Source organism: Orcinus orca, chromosome 1 (genome assembly GCF_937001465.1).
Source record: "Orcinus orca chromosome 1, mOrcOrc1.1, whole genome shotgun sequence".
In the NCBI taxonomy this organism is placed as follows: domain Eukaryota; kingdom Metazoa; phylum Chordata; class Mammalia; order Artiodactyla; family Delphinidae; genus Orcinus; species Orcinus orca.
In genome coordinates this window covers 196,182,002-196,201,842 of record NC_064559.1, presented here as the reverse complement: position 1 = coordinate 196,201,842, position 19,841 = coordinate 196,182,002, and the positions used below count along the sequence as shown (strand labels likewise).

Below are 19,841 nucleotides of genomic sequence, written 5' to 3'. Positions count from 1 at the left end.
GCATGCCCAGAGAAAAGGTGGTGTGGGCCGTGGTTAGCCCGAGCTCTTACTTTTAAAACTTGGGTTCCAATCCTTGCCCTGCTGTTTGCTAGCTGTGTGACCTTGGGTCAGTTACTTAACCTCTCTGAGCCTTCCCTTCTACAGCCCTTTTGTGAAATGTACCTACCTTATAAGCCCATTGCAAGATCTAAATAAAATAATCCCTGTAGAGCTTAGCCCTGGGCCCAGTGCCGAGTGAGTGCTCAGAAAGTGGCAGCATTTATGCACGAGCAGCCTCATGTCCCTGCCCTGAAACACCAGCTTTGACATACGGGGCAGGCTCAGCACATGTGCACCCCAGCATTGTCCACCTGATGTTCAGATGGGTCCCTACTCTCTGTTCTTAAATGAGAACCTCTGGCTTGTTCCCTTTTCAGACTCTTGTTACCTACTGCCAGGGGCTGGTGAGGGAGTGAGGGGACTTCGGCCCCCAAGCCTAGAATGGGGGTTCAGTGAGGCTCAGAGAGCCCCCAGGTCCCTCCTACCCCTTACCTCTGTTTCTACCCCCACCAGACAAACTTCCTGGCTCCCAGACCCACCCTCTGCCCCCCCATGCCATCCCCCCAATTTCTAAGTGCCACCTGGCCCCTCTTCCAACCCCTTGTTTTTCTGAGCAGTGGACTGAGTTGCCCCTCTCGGGACACGTAGTCCCGTTGATCGCTCCTAGCAAGCGACCGTGTCAGGCAAAGCCGCCGTTCTGACTTTGCCTGTACCCGACTCATGTCCTGGGACAAGTCGCTTCCCCTCCCCAAGCCTCAGTGTCCCCACCTGTGCAACAGGGGCCGAGAGCCCCACCTGCCCCCTCCCAGGGCCGCTGGAGGCTGAGATGAGGTCATGGACGTGAGAACATTTGTTGTACAAGCACAGGGTGTAATTACGGGGCTGCTCTTGAGAGAGATTTGGCAGCGACAGCCTGAGAAGGGGACAGGAGCTTAAATGAAGGCTTCGGGGGGGGGGCGGTGGGGGGAGGGGTGTTAACTGGGTTTAGGGGGGTGGTAAGCCACAGAGGCCACTGGGGGATGAGCTAGGGCGTGAGTGTGGAGGTGGGGCAGCTGTGAGGATTGCCCCTCCTCCCTTTCCTCTCTCAGCCTCCTCGTCCTTCCCTCTCCCCTCTGCCCCTGCACCAGCACCACCCCAAAGCCCCCCAGCCCCCAGGCTGTACATGAAACAAAAATCCTAGTGTCCGCCCTGAAAATAAATATCTTTTGCTAAAAAAAAAAAAAAAAAAAAGAAAAAGAAAAATGAAAGACACAAACCCAAACCCCAAAGCCAAACAGCAAGTCTGTTATTTGGGAGTTTAATGAGTGTGTGAAGTGCGTGCTGGGGCTGGAAATGATGAGGCTCCAGGCAACAAGATTGGGGGCTTCATTTTCCATTCTGGAAATGGCAAGGGGTCAGGTTCTGTGGGAACAATTGGGGGGGCGGGGGACCAGTGACCCGGGGTCCCCTTCTCCTTTTTTAACAGCCTGCCCTGCCCCCAGAGCTCCTGGCTGGAGCTGGCAGTGAGGAACTTGGAACTACTTGGATCTCTACTGCTTCTGGCCGTTGAGAATACCTTCCACGGGAGGCCAGCCCCAGGTGCCGGGACTGCACTGCGTCACTGCATTTCCTCCTGGGACAGTCCAGTGGCTGGGACGGTCCTGTGCGTGGGCATTACTGCCATGTTATAGTTGAGGAAACTGAGGTGCAGAGAGCTTAAGTGACAAGCCCTTGGTCAAGATGCAGGAGAGTCAAGATTCAAACCCAAGTCTGACTTCAGAGCTCTTTCTGGTTCCCCAGGATCCAGGCTGGTCCTGGGGGCCAGCGTGTACCCCTCACCTGTACCACCTGTACCACCGGCCTGGACTCCTGGCTACCCCTCCACCCTGTGGAACCTGGGTTCTGAGGAGGGAGCTGGAATGGAAGGTTGAGAAGGGTGCGCATGAAATGCCAGTGGATCTGAGGCCAGCCGTCACTGGGTCTGCTCTCCCAAGGTGTCAGCCAGGGGCAGCGGCCTGGGCTGACGCCCATGGTGACAGGAGGACACCGGTGCGGTGGTCACTGCGGGCGGCGGCTAGTATGCTCTTGGCCTCCGTTCTAAAAATAGCCAGGACTTCAAACACGGACTCCCCAGGAAAACAAACAGTCCCGCGTCCGTCTGCCCAAGCGGGTCAGCACAGTGGGTAAAATTAGCCTGGCGGTGACTACACAGACGTGAGTACTGGTCCTCTGTTTGCCAGGCTCCCAGCTGGGCTGCCCCAAGACCTCCCTGGCTGTGGGGGGAGGAGGCTCTCAGAGTCCCCATCCTCAGCTCCATGGACGCCGCCGGGCCCTGGTGCCGGGGCTGGAGGAGGCTCGGGTTTGAATCCTGGCTCTGCCCCTCACTGGCCGTGTGGCCTTATGGGAAAGAAATCACATTTCTACACCTATTTCTTTATTTGGAAAACAGGTGACACGGGTTCCCTTACAGCCTTGGTGTGACGTTGAATAAGATCATGTATCTCAAGTCCTTAGTGCCTGACACACACTCTGTACACGGTATTATTCTCACAGAAGCCCAAGTTATGCGTCGGGCTTCTGGAAAGCCGAATAAGGGAGGTTAGCTCCAATATTTCACCCAGAAGCCAGAATCACAGTCCCAATAGCCTCGTGATTTCATCCCTGCCCCCGAGCTGGAGACGTGGAGGCTCGGGGAGGGCAGCGTGGACTGAAGCCAGGACTCGCCCTGCTGGAGAAGCTTCCACTGCACCCGCCGGGCCCCCAGGAGCCCAGCTCTCCAGGCGGGGCCTCTGGAGCCTCTGCATGTCATGGCGCCCTGGGCTCCTCATGGCTGTGTCCCCTTTAGGTGATCATGGGGGGCGGCCGGAAGTACATGTTCCCCAAGAATAGAACCGATGTGGAGTATGAGATGGACGAGAAGGCCAGGGGCACGAGGCTGGACGGCCTGAACCTCATCGACATCTGGAAGAGCTTCAAACCGAAACACAAGGTAGCCTGTCCGGGGGCCTGATGGCTGCAGGGTACGCCTGCAGTGGGCAGGGCTGCGGGAGTCCTCTCTGAATCCGTGTTCATTTCTGTAGAATGGGGTCATAATTCTTACCTCAGCGGGCTCAGAGGGCCTTACAGATATATGAATGGCACATAGTAGGTGCCCATCAATTCCTTCCTTCAAGACCACAGTGAAATACCTTCAGGCGGTAAGGAGGAAGGCGGGCCAAGGATAACCTGCAGAGACATTCAGTCCACCTGCACCCCTACTGTGTGCAGGGCCCCTGGCTAGGCATGAGGTCCAAAGGATGAGTCAGATGGTTAAGGAAACGTGGAATGCTGTGTGCTTGGATGGCGAGACGCCCAGGAGCTACGGGAACCCAGAGGGGACAGAACACAAGGGTGGGGCTGAGAAGCCCTGACAAGGGGGAGGAGGGGGAGGAGGCAATATTGGGAGGGTCTTGCAGGCAGAGGTGGCAGGGAGGGGCCGGGCCGGGCACGTGCTGGCCCGCCGGAGCGTGGGAAGACCTGGGCGCTGGCTCCCTGGAGCAGCTCTGGCCCTTAAAATCCGTCTGCCGGCCGCTGGGCCTGGGGCAGCTGGGGTCTGGAAATGACTGCGGTCAGGGCTGAAGACAGTGGGAAGCAGCCTGGCAGCCACTTTGATGTCACTCTGGGGTTGGGTTTCTGAGGGTTCCAGGACTGGCCCCCGGGGAGGCCTTGTGGGATAGGGCTGGGCCAAGAGCGAGGTGGGGGGTAGGGGCTGGGAAACGGCCCCCCGGGGCTGGTAGGGGTGGGACTGAGCTGCTTTGAACCTTTCCCACTCCTGAGTCAGCTCAGGCTGGACCAGAGCCCCATCCCAGCCCGAGTCAGAGAGACACCGCCACTCCCAGCCTCAGTTTCTCTACCTGGAACATGGGACCGGAGCTTATAATTCTTCTTGCCCAGGCAGGGGGCTTCCCCTGGAACTCAGTCTAGACACCAAGAGGGAGAGAGGCACCCACATCACTGGACCGAACAGGGTATCACTTTGAGGTTTCAGATAAGCCACACATTCTTTGCAAATCGTGCCTTAGTGTGGGCTAATCTGTGTGTCTCAGTGTCCTCCTCCGTAAAATGAGAATACAGTACCTACCTTGGATGGGTGATGTGAGGGACAAATGAGATAACGTAGGAGAATCATCTCAGTGAAGGAGGGGAGCTCCACTTTCTTAGCCTTCCCACCCTCCTTCCCAAAGCAGCCCCTGAGGTTCAGAAACCTCTGATCCCAATGCCATTGGCCAGAGAAGGCAAGGGGCTCTCTAATGGACACACAGCTGTTTCCTGGTAGTTCGGGACCCCCCGGTCTAGGCCTGAATGGTACCATCACCAGGCAAGCTGGCCAGCCCTTCCCATGGCCTCTATGCCCTGGGGAAACAGCACTTCCTTGATCTCCCCCTTGGATGGGGTCCCCAGGGCAGAGCTAGGGCTTTGCTTCCTCCCTGGCTCTCCACAGCTCTCAGAATACACAGAGCCCATACCTCTCAGTGGGCACTCAGGGCCGCCTGTGATCTGCGCCCCCCTCTTTGCTCCCTGATCCCTCCCCATGCTTGGAACTCTGCTCCCTGACCCCAGGCTGATCAATTCCTGCTTGTCCTTCAAGGCCCCATTAGGACATCAGGAAGCTGTCTCTGATCCTGCCTCAAGGCTCACAGTGGTCTCTGGTCTCCAAATTCTCATCTCCCTGCATTAAAATTTCCCGTTTATTTGCCATTTCTTGAAGGCAGGGATGGTGGGTCTTCGGGGAGGGATTTTAAATGACTGAAGAGAACCAGTACATGCCGCAGACTCTGAGACCAGCTGGGGTTAGTCCTTCCGACTTCCCCAGCCCCGCATGGCTGACACCGCCCTCCTTCCTAGCACTCTCACTATATCTGGAACCGCACTGAACTCCTGGCCCTCGACCCCTACACCGTGGACTACCTCTTGGGTAAGTGGAGGGGGGTGGAGTGGACATCCAGCTGGGTGCCCCGGGGACGAGGTCCCAGGCTGCCCGGCTACTTAGGGACCTTCGCCCTCAGGCTCCAGGACCTGGGAGGGGTGAGGGAGGGGTTCTGGTTCATAGAATTAGACCTGAAATCTGCTGGCTGTGCAGGGTGAATAGCTCCATTGAGCACAAAGGGAAACAAAGCTCAGAGAAAGGAAGCGACCTCTGGCATACCACACAGCCAGTTAGAATTAGGGCGCAGGTGAGTTTGAACCCTGGCTGGAGCTGGGACTTAAACAGATCCTAGACTGAGGAGCAAGGGGACCCAGAGCCAGCCCTGCTGCGTTGCCAGGGCAGAAGCCAGCTAGATTGTCGCCAGTGGTCTCGACTGGGGTGGGGGGGGGGTACCCCCATTTCCCCAGGGAGTGGGAAACAGGTGTGGGGCCTGGGGGCGGCTCCAGGCCAGGTGGAATGAGACCCTGAGTGCCACCATGCAGACATCTGGGTCCTCTTTCCCTTCTGGCTATTGGGCCAAGCAAGTGGTGGCAAGACCTCCTGCAAATCTTTCTCAAGGAGCACAGCCCCTGGGTCCTGGGTGTGTCACTGGAAGTTATGGGCTTAGAGCTGGGCACCTGGAGGATCCCTCAGATACACACACAGCTCTCTACTTGCCTGGCTCACACAGCACACACCCCATACCCCACACTGGCTATGTAGAGTTATGCATGTACCCATGGAGCAAGAAAGTTCTGTTCATGGATCTTAGAGCCAGAGTGCTGGGTTCAAATCCAGCTCCTACCACCCATGAGCTGTGCAACCTTGGGCAAGTGATTTCTCCTCTCTGTGCCACAGTTTTCTCTTCTATAAAATAAGGATAATGAATCCTCCGTAAAATGGGGATAACAATAGGGCCTACCTCAGGGTTGTCATGAGGATTAAGTGAGCTAATATATAAGTTACCTGTTGCTGCATAACAAATTATCCCAAAACTTTACAGTTTAAAACAACTGTAAAGTTGTTTTATTTATAATGATTGTTGAACAATTTATTCCTTCACAGTTTCTCTGGGTCGAGAGTTTGCAAGTGATTTAGCTGGGTCTCTCGTGAGATTGCAGTCATCTGAAGACTTGTCTGGGGCTGGGGCTTCCGAGGTGGGCCACTCACATGGCTCATAACTTGGTGCAGGCTGTTGGCAGGAGGCCTCAGCTCCTTGCCACATGAATCTCTCCATTGAGTTGCTTGAGTGTCCTTACAACATGGCGGCTGGCTTCCCCCAGAAATGTAAGAGTATGCAAGGCCGAGGCCACAATGTCTTATGCCCTGGCCTGGAAGTCACACGCCATCATTTCTACAGTGTTCTGTTGGATACACCGGCCAGCCCCAGTCCGTGAGGGAGGGGCACACACGGGCATGAATTCCAGGAGGGAGGGTTATTGGGCACCATCTCGGAGGCTGGCGCCTAAGTGCTTCCAAAGCGCATAGGACAGCGTGTGGCACAGAGTAAGCACTCTGTTCTTCAGAGCCCTTGCTTGGCTGCGTGCAATTATGGAAGGGCAAGGTGTTCTGGAAGGACATCCAGGACTGGAAGCACCAACCCAGTACTTGTGGAATCTTGTGACATGGGTAAGAAATGGATCACTCGCCTTACTTCACAAGGGAAAAAACCGAGCTCGGTGAACAGGGGGGACAGCGACCCCAACCCTTCTTCTGTTTCACTGCACAGGGCACTGAGCCCTTCAAGGCTGACCTGTAAATGACATGTAAATACACGCCCAGGCTGCCTTGTGGAGGCCAGGACACAATCCTCTGCCATGTCCAGGGTTCTATGGGCTCAGGGTGGGCTGACGGATTGGAATCCCAGGTCTCCCACTTAGCAGCTGAAAATAGCAAGGTACTAAACACCTGAGGCTCAGTCTCCTCCTCTGTGAAGTGGACACGGTGGTCCCTCTCACCATGGCGTGGCTAAGAAGATGAAAGGAGGAAGTGCGCCCAAAGCACCTGGCACAAGTCAGGCCCGCAAGCACCACCCAGATGAGCTTCCATCCCCCCACTTTACCCCCAAGCTGTGTGTGGGGAGCCTGTGCTCCCTGAGACACCCACATCCTCCCGGGTCCTCCTCAGGTCTCTTTGAGCCAGGGGACATGCAGTATGAGCTCAACAGGAACAACGTGACTGACCCTTCACTCTCCGAGATGGTGGAGATGGCCATCAAGATCCTGAGCAAGAACCCCAAAGGCTTCTTCTTGCTGGTGGAAGGTAGGGGTCCAGGACCTGACTGCAGGGCCACTTCCCTGGCAGCTTCCAGATGGGTTCAGGGGTAGGGCAGTCCAGCTCTCAGAACTGTCCAGTTTGGGGATGAGCAGGGAGATTCCTTTAGGGAGATGGGTTGTGGAGGGGGGGGGGGGAAAGGGGGCGGTGCTGAAGTTCCCAGCCCAACAAGCAGCTCTCCTCTGGGCGTGGAGATGGCACATCTGGCTTACTAGTCCAGGAAGCCTTCCTGAGAGAGGAGGCAAGTTTCTTCCTTTTGGAAATACCTCCCCAAGGCCTGGCTCTGGAGGGGTGTGCAGGCCCCTCAGCTTCACTCCTCCCAAAAGACAAATCAGCAGGCCCCAGTAGACAAATGTGCTCTTAGCAGCTGCCTGGCTGGGCCCAAGGACGCCGGCCCAGGGTCCTCCTCTGTAGGTGCCCATCGGTCTGCAGGAACCCTCGCAGCTGGACAGCAGACCTCTGATGTTACTGGGCCCATGTAGGAACAAGGTCAGAGAGGAGAAGGCCCAGGGCGGGCCCTGGGATATCCCGGGGTCCCCTGGGTTGGGAGAGCCAGACCCTTCAGGAGGCAGCGGTGCTGTATGCCGACATTCCTGGGGTTTCCCAGCACTGTTGTGAGGCCCTGGAGTCATTGTCCTGATGCTGCCACCCACTGGCTCTGTGACCTCTACCTGTACATTTCTGTAAAACGAGGCCAAAAATAGTCCCCCTCTCCAAGAAGGGTTATTAGCATCCATTGAGTTCAGAGACATAATGTACTTGGAGCAGGGCCCAAAAGAGAATAAATCCTTTATGCTTCTGTTATTATCATTATTATGATTACACAGTAGCTAAGTCAATCACAATAGGAAGTGAGAGGAAATGATAAAGTTTCCAGAATCTTCCAAGGTTCTAACAACTATTGTCTTTCATGTTCTAAATGGACACACGCACACGGACGTATTTGCACACATCCTGTCACCACACATACGCACACGCTCAGGCCCCTCCGCCCTCCGGAGGCCAGCGGCCGCCAGCCCAACTCGGCGGCTTTCTTGCCAAGCCCCGGGGTTCCCACTGAAGCACGGCGGTCTCGGCCTGGCCCTGAACGGGCCTCTGATGCCTAAGAACCAACCAGGAACCAGTGGTGAGCACGGGCTCCCCCGGGAGCGGTCTTCTTTGTGAGCGCGGCCAAGACTGGGCCTGCCAGACCAGCTGCTCCCAGAGCCACAACAAAGGAGGGACCCACCCTGCTAGCCTGCCGGGCCAGAGTGGTGAGGCCCAGGCTAGCAGGAAGGAGGGCGGCCAGGCCCCCAGGCTCAGGAGCCTCAGAGATGGGAGTGTCCACCAGGCATCGTCTTCCTGTTAGAGATGGAAGGTGTTCTCCGAAGTCACACAGCCTTAGCCGTGACCTTTAAGCCAGGCTTAACGCCAGGCCTCCTGTGCTCGTCTGGGGAGGTGGCATGAGGTGCAGGCTTCCCCGGGCCTTTATGGAAGGCTGCCGTAGGCACTGCCCAGGCATGGAGGGTTTTTCCCCTTTAGGAGCGTGCTTAACCCTCGGAGGGGATGTATTCAAAGCGGAGATGGAAAAACAGGGCTTTACAGCGAGTCACGCCTGAAATCAAATCCTAGCAGATCCCACCTTGGACACATCACTTCCCACTCCCGGCCTCAGCTGCTCCATCTGTAAACGGGGCTAATCATACCCATCTCTGCCCACGGTTGTTGTGAAAGGGAAACAAGACATCAGCTTATGATGCCTGGCACCTAGTAGCCATTCAGGCATGTTGGGTCCCTTCCCTCCCTCTCCGAGGTCTTCAGGGACCCCGAGAAGCTGAAGAAGCAGTGCTGGGAGCCGAGTGGGGTGGTGGGGCTGCTTTAAACCCTGGCTTTGCACTCTCCATGCGTGGGCCTGTGGTCCAACAACTCGCCTTCGGAGGCGCTGTGAAGGTCGAATGGCTGTGTCAAGTGCCTCGTGTGGTGCCTGGCCCAGGGGAGTCCCCTGGCCATCATGGGATGGGAATTGGAGGTCAGATCTCCTTCCCCGCCCCCTCACTGGAGGCCTTTGCCTTGGTGTCCCAAGGGGGAAGGATTGACCACGGGCACCATGAGGGCAAAGCCAAGCAGGCACTGCACGAGGCGGTGGAGATGGACAGGGCAATCGGGCAGGCAGGCGCCATGACCTCCGTGGAAGACACGCTGACCGTTGTCACCGCCGACCACTCCCACGTCTTTACCTTTGGCGGGTACACCCCCCGTGGCAACTCTATTTTTGGTAGGTGGGCCTCCATTGGGGTGGGCACTGGGCACTCCCAGGGTCTGCCCTCTGGGAGCAGGAGTGGGGTGGGAGACCTGGCAAGCCCAGGGCCTGGCACGTGTGAGACTCAGAATTGGGCAGGGAGGAGAAGTCACTGACAGCTGGGGGAACACAGGATGGGGGATGGAGTGAAGTGATGCCTGGGTGGGTGTATGGGTGGCCACCTGGATGATGGATGGGTAGAAAAATGAGAGGGAGGATGGATTAATGGACAGGGGAGAGGAGAGGATGGATGGATGGATGTGAAGGATGGAAGGACAGACCAACAGATGGGAGGATGTGGGCACAGTGAAAACTGAAGGGTGGCTGGTTGGAAATAAATTGGGTTTGGAAGGCGACTTCCTTGAAAGGGGACCCAGGGGTTGCCAAGCTGGGGGCTGGGGACTGTACTCCAACATGACCCCTGGACCAGTGCCTCCCTGTGCAGGTCTGGCCCCCATGGTGAGTGACACAGACAAGAAGCCTTTCACTGCCATCCTGTACGGCAACGGGCCTGGCTACAAGGTGGTAGGCGGTGAGCGAGAGAATGTCTCCATGGTGGACTACGGTAAGACTGCAAGGCCCAGAGTTGGGAGGGGACAGGGCACCCCCTTAGGGATGAGCTTGGAAACAGTGTGGTCCTGTGGTTAAGGCTCGGGGGGGTGTCTCAGAATAGCCAGGACTTGAGTCAGAACAACCTTAATTTGAATCCCTCCTAAAATCTAGCAGCTCTGTGACCTTGGGCAAATAACTTCACCTTCCTCAGCTTCTGTTTCCTCCATATCTACCTCCCAAGTTTGTCTGAAGGACTAGATAGATCTGATGAGCTTAGCGTGGTGCCTGGCATGTGTAGGTACTTGCTATGTTACACTGTCATTTTTACTGGCTGTATAATATTCCAGTGTGTGAGTCTTCCCAGTCTGCTTATGCAATTCCATATGGTTGGATGTTTGTTCATGATGTCCCCAGGGGTCCCTGGGGGCCTAATGGCACAGCCAATGGTAAGAGGCTCTGCTGGGTTGACTCTTCCCTTCTAATCCAGACGGCCTGGATGAGGTCTGGGGGTTGAGAGTGCAGGCTTCTGTGTCAGAACAGACTCAGGCCCAAATCCTGTGGCCTGGTGCGAAATGACTTCCCTCCAGTGAGCCTCAGTTTCCTCTTCTATAAAATGGGGGCATTCAAGCCAACCTGGAAGGGGCACGGGGAAGCTACTGCATAGTGCCAGGCCCCTGGTAGGCTCTCAGCAAGTGTTTCTTCTGGCCCGCAGCTCACAACAACTACCAGGCACAGTCCGCCGTGCCCCTGCGCCACGAGACCCATGGCGGGGAGGACGTAGCCATCTTCGCCAAGGGCCCCATGGCACACCTGCTGCACGGCGTCCACGAGCAGAACTACATCCCCCACGTGATGGCTTACGCAGCCTGCATCGGTGCCAACCGCGACCACTGTGCCTCCGCCAGCTTGTCAGGCAGCCCCTCCCCAGGCCCTCTGCTGTTCCTGCTGGCCCTGCTCCCCCTGGCCATCCTGTTCTGAGGGCCCAGGGCCTGGGCATCTACCAGCCCACGACAGATGGCTGGCCTCCCTCTCCAAGTGCTGCCCACCCCCGGCAGCCCACACCTCAAGGGGCGGGAGGCAGAGGCCTCCACAGCCTCTGCAGCTGCCAGAAAGGGGACCCAGGAAACCAAAGTCTGCCTGCTGCCCACCTCGCTCCCCGCTGGAAATCTCCACCAGTTGCTGGCCTCCAGCCTCTGCCCCCACCCGCTGCCCCTTTGGCCAACAGGGTAGGTTTCTCTTGGGCAGGCAGAGAGCATAGACTGCAGAACTTCTCAAAGCATCTTATTTTTCTAGCAGACGTATTTCTCCAGACCCAGAGGCCTTGGAGCTTCTACAGAACATTCCGGATCTGACCCTCCCACTCCCCTCTCCTTCCCTCTGGAAGCCACCAGGCCCCACCAGGCTCATGTCCCTGTCCCCAAGCCCAGTCCTAACTGCAGGGGAGACCAAGTCCTTCTCCTCAGGATGGGGGTTTGCTCACTCATTCCAAGGCCGCCTGGGGCTCCCAGGAAGTCAGCTCCTGGGACTGGCCATCCAGCCCAGGGTGGCCCAGGCTGGGAAGGGCAGCCTGGCAGAGCAGACACTTCCCAGCTCTGAACACACATGCCAGCTCCTCTCTGAAGTGACTCTCCTGTTTGGAGCAGCCAAAAACTTTTCTCTTTTTGATGTTGGTTAAAAGGGAACACAAAACATTTAAATAAAACTTTCCAAATATTTCTGAGGACAGGACTGAGTCTTTGTGGTCAGTGAGGAAGAGACTGAAATAAGATCATTTCTCTGGGAAGAACTGGACTCAGGGCCCAGGAGCACAGGTGGGGTTGGACGGGGAGAAAGGGGTCTCCTGCTGACCTGGGGACTTCACCGCTCATTACCTGGGCGACTTTGGACAAAGTCCTTTGTGTCTCTGCCTCTCCATTTCCTTATCTGTAAAATGGGAGACAGTCCACTCTGGGGTTGCCATGAGGATTAAAGAAGACTGCCTCTGTGCCCTGAAACCCACGGCAGGAAGGCCTTCAAGGGCCCTGGGACACCCTTGCTGCATGGCGCTCACAAACAACTGCCCACCTTGGCCCATTGTAGCTGTTCCTCCATTCATTCACTCAATAAGCATTGAGTATGAGCCAGGCACTGTACTAGGTCCTAAGAATTTAGTGGTTGTCCTCACAGAGCTTCAGCCTAGATGATTGTGATTTTTCCATTCCTGATTGTCAAGCCTGGGTACCAGACTCAAGATTACACCCGATATTGTGGGTATACAGAGTTGCCCAAGTTTGCTCCTCTTTCCTCAATTAGAATCAAAGTCCCAATAATGATACTAATCCTAACAATTAATATTGATCATTTACCATCTGCCGATCTCTGTGCTTGATGCTTGTATGCATTCAGTTCATTTAATCCTCACTAGGAAGTAGGCCTCCATCATCCACATTTCTAGATGATGAAGCCAAGGGTGCAGGAGGGGATGTGAGTGCCCAAGGTCCCTCAAGTTGTGGAGGTGGAATTTGATTACAAAGTTCCCATACGTAATGACACGCTTTATTTCTTTATAATGCATTTCCAACCTCCTGCCAACCAGGCTCTGAGGCAGCCAGTACTAATGACTCATAACAGGGGCCAGCTAAATATGAACTTGGAAAGATGAGAAATTGTATGTCAGAAGCAGACATCCTTCAAGAATGAAAATGCAGCTGAGCAGATTTCTCTTTGAGTTTCCAAGCAGTCCTGGCAAAAAGGGAAGCGCAGCCGAGCTGATGCTGGGATAACAAATTAAACTACATGCCTACGTTCTCGCCAGGACGGAGACCTCATCTTCAACTGTACATTACAGCATTTTCATTTGTTATTCTCATACCATCCTCATAATTTTTGTCATATCTCTGTACTATCATTTCCTAAACACTTCTTTTTTCTTTTTTTAAATTTATTTTGGCTGCACCGGGTCTTAGTTGGCGGCATGCAGGATCCTTAGTTGCGGCATGCGGACTTCTTAGTTGGGGCATGCAAACTCTTAGTAGCGGCATACATGCAGGATCTAGTTCCCTGACCAGGGACCAAACCCACATCCCCTGCACTGGGAGCATGGAGTGTTTACCCCCTGGACCACCAGGGGAGTCCCCCTAAACACTTCTTTAAATTCACATTTAAGCAGTCTGTTTTTAAAAGTTTGCCAGGGACTTCCCTGGTGGCACAGTGGTTAAGAATCTGCCTGTCAATGCAGGGGACACAGGTTTGAGCCCTGGTCCGGGAAGATCCCCCATGTCGTGGAGCAACTAAGCCTGTGCGCCACAACTACTGAAGCCCGCATGCCTAGAGCCTGTGCTCCGCAACAAGAGAAGCTACTGCAATGAGAAGCCTTCGCACTGCAACAAAGAGTAGCCCCTGCTCGCCACAACTAGAGAAAGCCCATGTGCAGCAACAAAGACCCAACGCAGCCAAAAATAAATTTTAAAAAATTTCGCCAGTACCACCCAAAATCAATTTACACGTCTCTGGGGTATGCAAACCATCCTTTGTGTCTTAGGTTGGGTTTTCCAGAGGCAGACTCTGAGACAAGGATCTGAGTACAACTGGTTTATAAAAGGAACCCAGAAAGCACCAGGCAGAGTGGGGGAGTCAGCATGGAAAGGGAAGGATATGTTATTAAGCAGGTTACCATTCTGGACAACTAGGGCTCAGTCCCACTGTGGGCCTCCAGGAGACTGTGTAGAAGATGTATCTCAGAGTTATACCACTGTGGGGCGAGGGAGCTGGGGTATTTATTCTCCAGCTCTAATCCCTCGTTGGCTGAGGGCTGCTCCCAGGAAAATGAACACCCTGGCCCTTCCAACCGGCCCCTGGAAGGGCTGAGACAAAGCTCCCAAGCATGTGCTAGAACAGTAAATGCTCAAAGGATACAAACAAGCACCATCACATCTGTTAGACTTTGGGATGGGGTTCAAAAGCATGGGCTGTGAGTCAGAGAGATAGGGGTTCCTGTCTCTGCTCCATCACTTTCTCGTTTCCATGAGCTCAGGAGAGTTCTTTAACTTCGCTGACGTTCCATTCCTGCATCTGAATGTACAGTCCCAGCACCATGCTGAACACATACTGAGCCTTTAGGATCCCATGAGAAACAAGGAGCTCCTCCTGCCGTGAGTCCAGGCTGTGGGCTGATGTCTGCTTCAAGGATAATCAAGGGTGCTCAGGCGCCGCTGCTCCAGAGTCTTCCCCACGCCTCCCTCACCCAGGCTGGACCCCACACCTTCACGTCACTCATCACCCCTTTAGTCTAACTGTTGGTGGCTCTGAGTCCTAATCCAGGCCAGGGGTCCAGACAGAGGTCCCAGCTCCACCCATCCACCCGCAGAACTAGAAGCTAAGGGTGACGGTAAGATGCTTTCTCAGGGAGGAAGACTGAAGCTAAGCTGACAAATCCTCTTCTAGTCATCCAGATAACCCTGTCTTCTGTTAAAGAGAAATCTAGAACTTAACACAGTAAGAGTTTCTTTCTATCTCAGACATCTGGTGGTGCCTCTGCTCAGGTGCCTGGGACCCAGGTTCTTTCCACTATGTGGCTCTGCTGTCCTCTAAATTCCAGATGCTCTATCTAACCAGAACGTCTATCTGACCAGCTCACCAATGGGGGGGGTGGGAGGGACCCACTTTTTAACCACTTCTTCCTGGAAGTAACATATGTCCCTTCTACTCACGGTGCATTGGTGAGAACTAGTCACATGATCCCATCAAATGCAAAGGAGGCTGGGAAATATAGTCTTCAGTTGAGTGGCTGTTTCCCACCAACAACTCTAGCAGGTTCTCAACTGCGGCACTACCGGCACTTGGGGCTGGGTGCTTCTCTGTTGTGAGGACTGTCCTGTGCATTATAGGATGGTTAGCAACATGCCCAGCCCCTCCTCACTAGATTTCTAGGGGATGCAACCACTGCCCCCCACCCCACTCAACAGTGAGCACCTTTGCTCCACAGAAAAGAAGGGGTGTAGGAAGCTTGGGTTGTCTTGTCTCAGCTTCACTTACGCTCAGGGCACCTTCCAACTCACAGTGTTTCAGAACATTGGGAACTTGCACAAAAGATTTGAATTTCTGGCTTTTTTTGAAAAATTGGAAGGTGTGCTGGCACTGCCCCACATTTCTGCAGGGCAGTAGTCAGCTGGAGTTGAGAGACGGCTGCCCATCTTGGGGGTACCTCTCCTGTTTGCCTCAGTCCCCAGGGTTCCCTGTACCCTTATGCAAAGCCCCTCTGGACTGGTGTTACTTGTCTGGTCATTGTGGAAACTGAGCTTGTGGCCCCTGCCTTATTCTGGGCCATAGCCTGGGCCACGCCTAGGAGACAACTGCAAACAGGCCCAAGACTCTGTCCTCAGCAAGTTCATGTCTCATGGTAGAGACCACCAGAGGGAATTCCAGGGCAGTGGGGAGGCAAGGAACTGTGGGGGCATGGAGGGGGCACCTAACCAGCTGGGGGCACAAGTGGGGTGGGCACAGAGACAGAAGGCAAGGAATGAACTGGGGCTTGACAAGGCGAGGAGGACTGAGGCAGGCATGAGGCTACAGAGGGGAATTCAGAGGAAATGTTGTGGGAAAGATGGGCAGGAGGGCCTCAAATGCCATTCCAAGAAGCCGGGGGTTGACCTTGAAGACCCTGGGGAGCCATGGAAGATTCTGGAGCTGGGGCGTGAGCATCATTTTTGAAAGATCATCTCGGCTGCCAGCTTTGAGAAGAATTAGAGGCTGGGAAACCAACAAGGAAGTCTGCTGCAGGAGGCCAGGCAAGGGAAGCTGGGGTCATGGAGGTGGGGAGGAGGAAGCAGTCCCCAAACCTGTGCCTGAGAGTCTCAGTCCTGTTTGTGAAGAAGGAAACTGGACCAGCATGTAAGTGGATAGATTGTCAGCAAACTTACTGCTCTGAGATTGAAGGCAGGAGGGAGCAGGGGACCTACAGTGCATCGCACACCCTACTAAGCACCCCAGACATGGCAGTGAAGTTGTAGGACGGTTAGTAGCATCCCCAGATGCTAGACACATCCACATACCCCACCACCATCCTGTGAGCTGGACAATATCATCCCTATTTTACAGATTAGAAAGTTGAGGCTTGGCAGGGCACAGGGACCTGTTCCATGGCTTGTTAGTGACAGCTGCAAGTTGAACCCAGGTCTGCCTGACCCCCAGTCCACCTCCTCCAAGGCCCTCCGAGGCGCTAATCTCTCCAAGGAAAACAACCATAGCCCCATCAGCCACAGAAGCCCTTCGATCAGGTAGTGAGATCCCCAAAGCAGCAGCGTTTATAATTAGCCCTGGTGGCTAACCCTGAGACCTCCCACCAAGATCTAGTACCAGCCGATCTGGGGGTGGGGTGGGGGATTAAGTTCTCAGAAGAGGATTTGGGCTTCCGAGTTCCTGTGTGGCTTCCTGGGGCCTCCTTGTGATGCTGCCTTGATCATGGCTCCAGGCTCTTTTCCGGCTCCTCAGCCATCTGCCCGCAACCTCAGGATGGGGGGCACACACATGACCCACCAGCCCAGCAGGGGCAGGCGGGGCATGGGGCCGCCACCGGCCAGTGCTGGCTCTCCCTCCTGCCCGCTGGAACCGAGGCTTAGAGTCGCTGAGGTGTTGGAAACACTGGCTACAGGCACAGCCGTGGACATTTCCACGGTGCTCCCTGAGCGTCAGCATCCTTCCTAGTGCTTCACAGCGCACTTAACTCATTTATCCGCCCAACCACTCTCCGAGGGCAGGGACTGTTACTGTCTCTGGTTTACAGATGAGGAAAAGGAAGCAGAGAGAAATCTGATAACTTCTGTGAAGTCCCACAACTAACAGGAGATGAGAAGGATGTGAAGGCAGGCAGTGCGACCGCCCACCGGGCCGGATGAGCAGCAGAAAGCAGGAGTCGGGATTGTAACTCTGCAAAGGTTCGAGGGAGCAGGCCTGCCGGCGTCAGTCAGGAGATCCTGACCTCTTGGGCCTGTGCCCTTGACCCGGTGGGGAGTGCCCAGCAGCCTCAGGCAGAGCCCCTGACTCCCCCTGCCTCCCCCTGCCTCCCCCTGCCTCCCCCTCCCTCCCCTCCCTCCCCCTCCCTCCTCCTCCCTCCCCTCCCTCCCCCTCCCTCCTCCTCCCTCCCGCTGCCCAGGCCAGGGCAGGTGGCCCCAGGGTCTCTGAGGTCAGCCTGGGCTTGAACACTCTGGCTGAGGGCCCTGTAATCAGCCTCCTGCCCACTCAGGTGACCTGGTTGGGGAACAGTGGTGGCTAAGAGGCTGTGCCCTGAGGATGGGGGCTGGGTCAGGATGAGAAGAGGGCTCTGGGGCAGAATATGGACAGGCTCAAGGTGTGACCATTCCCTCTTCTCCCAGAGCCCTTCCAGGGCTAAGGCCTGAGCAGCTGCTGCCTGTTCTCAGGGTATGAACAGGTGCTGTCCTGACATCCAACCTCAAGGCAAGATTCAGTGCTGGATGGGCCTTTTGCCCTGATCCCTCCACTCCTGAGGGATCTCCTGGGGACAGGCCTCTTTCCATTGTCACCCAGACAAAGCTCAGGGCTGGAGTTGGCTTCTGCAGGCCAGGGAGGAAGGTAGCCGAGAGAGGGTCAGAGACCAAGTTGAAGTCACACAGTAAAACGGGCAGAGGAGCCCAGCTTCCACCTCTGGCAAAAGGTTCTCCCCGTCTCCTGACCCTAGGTCCAGCCAGCTCAGGGTCAGCCATGCCTTGGGACTGTGGGTGCCAGTGAGAGAGGAGGACACAGGAGCCCAGTGCCTGCCTCACGCTGGCATCTCAGCACCCCCTCCCCGCCAGCCATCTCTCTCTACCCTCTTAGGTAGGGCACTGGCACTGGCCCCATTTTACAAATAAGAAAACCAAGGTCCAGAGAGTGCCTGGGGGCCCTGCTGTAGCTGGTGGGCAGGGAGGACTTCTCTGAGGAGGTGACACTTGGTTTGAGACCCAGTCGGTAAGAAGGTGGCCTTTCAAAGAGCTGGAGGAAAGATTATTCCAAGTAGGATAAAGCAAGTGCAAAGACCCTGGGGCAGGAATACTCTTAATATGTTTGAGGGACAGAAATAACCAATGTGGCTGGAGCCCAGAGAAAGGGGAGACGGTGGATGGGATGAGGTGGGAGTGGCGGACAGGAGCTGTGTCGCGTGGGGCACGATAGGCACCTGCATCTTCTTCTGTCACACGGGAAGGTTAGACGCAGGGGGCGACACAGTCCAGCTTATGGAAAGATTGCTCTGGCTGCCATGCAGGGATCAGCAACGCCAGGGGCAGATGCCGGAGGGCAGTCTGGAGGCCTTTCTGTTGCTGGGGGTGGAGGTGGTGATGGCTTGGACCAGCTAAGTGTGGTGGGAAGGGGCTTCATCGCAGACACGTTTGGGAATTAAAGCCAGCCGGGCTTGCTGACGGGCTGAATGCAGGGAGTGGAGGAAACAGTGGAAGCAGGGATGCCCCTTCAGTTTGGGGTCTGAGCTCCTGGGTGGGATGCCATTTATGCATATGTGGGAGCAGATTTGAGGAGAAAATAGAGAGTTGGTTTGGATCACATTAGCTTGGAGATGCCCATTGGACTTTGGAGCGGACATGCTGGTAGGTAGTTGGGAAAGAGTCTGGAGTTCAGGCGAGGAGCCCAGGCCGGAGATAGAAGGATGAGCGTCACAATGGCATTTAAAGCTATGGGGGAGGGAGAGGATGAAACGTGCCCAAGATCACAGAGAGCCAGTGGCCAGGATTTGAACTGGGCTCTGTCAGACTCCAAAACCCATGGGAGCTCTTTCCACTCCATCAGGCAGTCACCTGGGAGAGGGGAACAGAGGGGGCTGTGTCAGAGGTGTGGGCGGGGGCTGTAAGACTTGGGGGCGGGGGCAAGAAGAAGCCCCTGAAAATGACTTTGGGAACAACTGAGATCCTTCCAGCCTGGGCTGCCCACCCCACAACCACAGCCTGCCCAGCTGGTGGAGCCCTGGTCAAGCATGGAGTCCTGACCCCTGCCCATTGTACAGATGGAGAAACTGAGGTCCAGAGGAGGGCAGGGCTGGACGCTAGGTCTTCTGCCTGCCAACCCTGGCTTCTCCACCAGCCTCTAAGGAGGGCTCCTGTCTGAACCAATTCAGTGGTTGAGTTGCAGCCACCCAACAATGACAATCCTGAAGGGGGTGGATGTTTCTCTTGAGGTCCTCAGAGAGAACTGGGGCCTGGGGCCTTCCCTCCTGGGCTCCCCACCAGGGCAATGTTTGCCCCAGTTTAGCCATCCCCGGCCTCAGGACCCTTCCAGGTCTCTGGCAGGGCAGCCTCGAGTCTGGAACCAGTTGTGGCTCCTGCCCCGTGGCCAGGATCGAGGCCCTCCCCGGCCCCTGCCCAGACCACCCAGCGCCAGGGCCTGGTGGAGCCCAGTGGGGCTGGCGGGCAGTGTTCCCAGGCCGGCCAGTCGTGGTCTGGCTCCGCCCGAGGGGCTGTGGCCTGGGAACCACTAGCTGTCTCCTCGGGGTAGCGGCTGGGACCTCCAGAACAAACAGGGAAACCACAGGCCTGCGCCCCGCCTGAGGAGGGGAGCTGCCTCTGACCTTGTCAGCAAACGCCAGTGGGGAAGGTGCATCAGCTGTGGGGCTCGGAGCCCCTGGGTGGGGTGGGGTGTGTCTCCTCCGCCTCAGGCCGGGAACAAAGCCTCGGAATCAGACGGATCTAGGTTTATATCCAGACTCTGCCACATCCTAGCTGAGTGGCCTGGGGCAAGTGACTTTTCTGCCCTGTGCCTCAGTTTCCCCTTCTGCAAAAAGAGCCCCAGTAGCCC

The 19,841-nt window shown here is 55.8% G+C and overlaps 1 protein-coding gene across 7 annotated transcripts in view; it reads left to right on the top strand.

Annotated features, from left to right (window-relative positions):
- The window catches only part of ALPL (alkaline phosphatase, biomineralization associated), a 57,319-nt gene extending 45,532 nt beyond the window's left edge, over nt 1-11,787 (top strand). For 5 of the 7 annotated variants that reach the window (XM_049712265.1, XM_049712275.1, XM_049712278.1 and 2 more), the window contains exons 7-12: nt 2,864-3,007; nt 4,903-4,972; nt 7,091-7,225; nt 9,300-9,491; nt 9,946-10,080; nt 10,780-11,787. In XM_049712265.1, the coding sequence (XP_049568222.1) occupies nt 2,864-3,007; nt 4,903-4,972; nt 7,091-7,225; nt 9,300-9,491; nt 9,946-10,080; nt 10,780-11,045 (942 nt within the window). In that variant the 3' untranslated portion in view covers nt 11,046-11,787. The remainder of the gene's footprint in view (nt 1-2,863; nt 3,008-4,902; nt 4,973-7,090; nt 7,226-9,299; nt 9,492-9,945; nt 10,081-10,779) is intronic. The other 2 variants (XM_004272500.4, XM_049712284.1) reach the window with 1 other exon arrangement.
- The last annotated feature ends 8,054 nt before the right edge of the window (nt 11,788-19,841 follow it).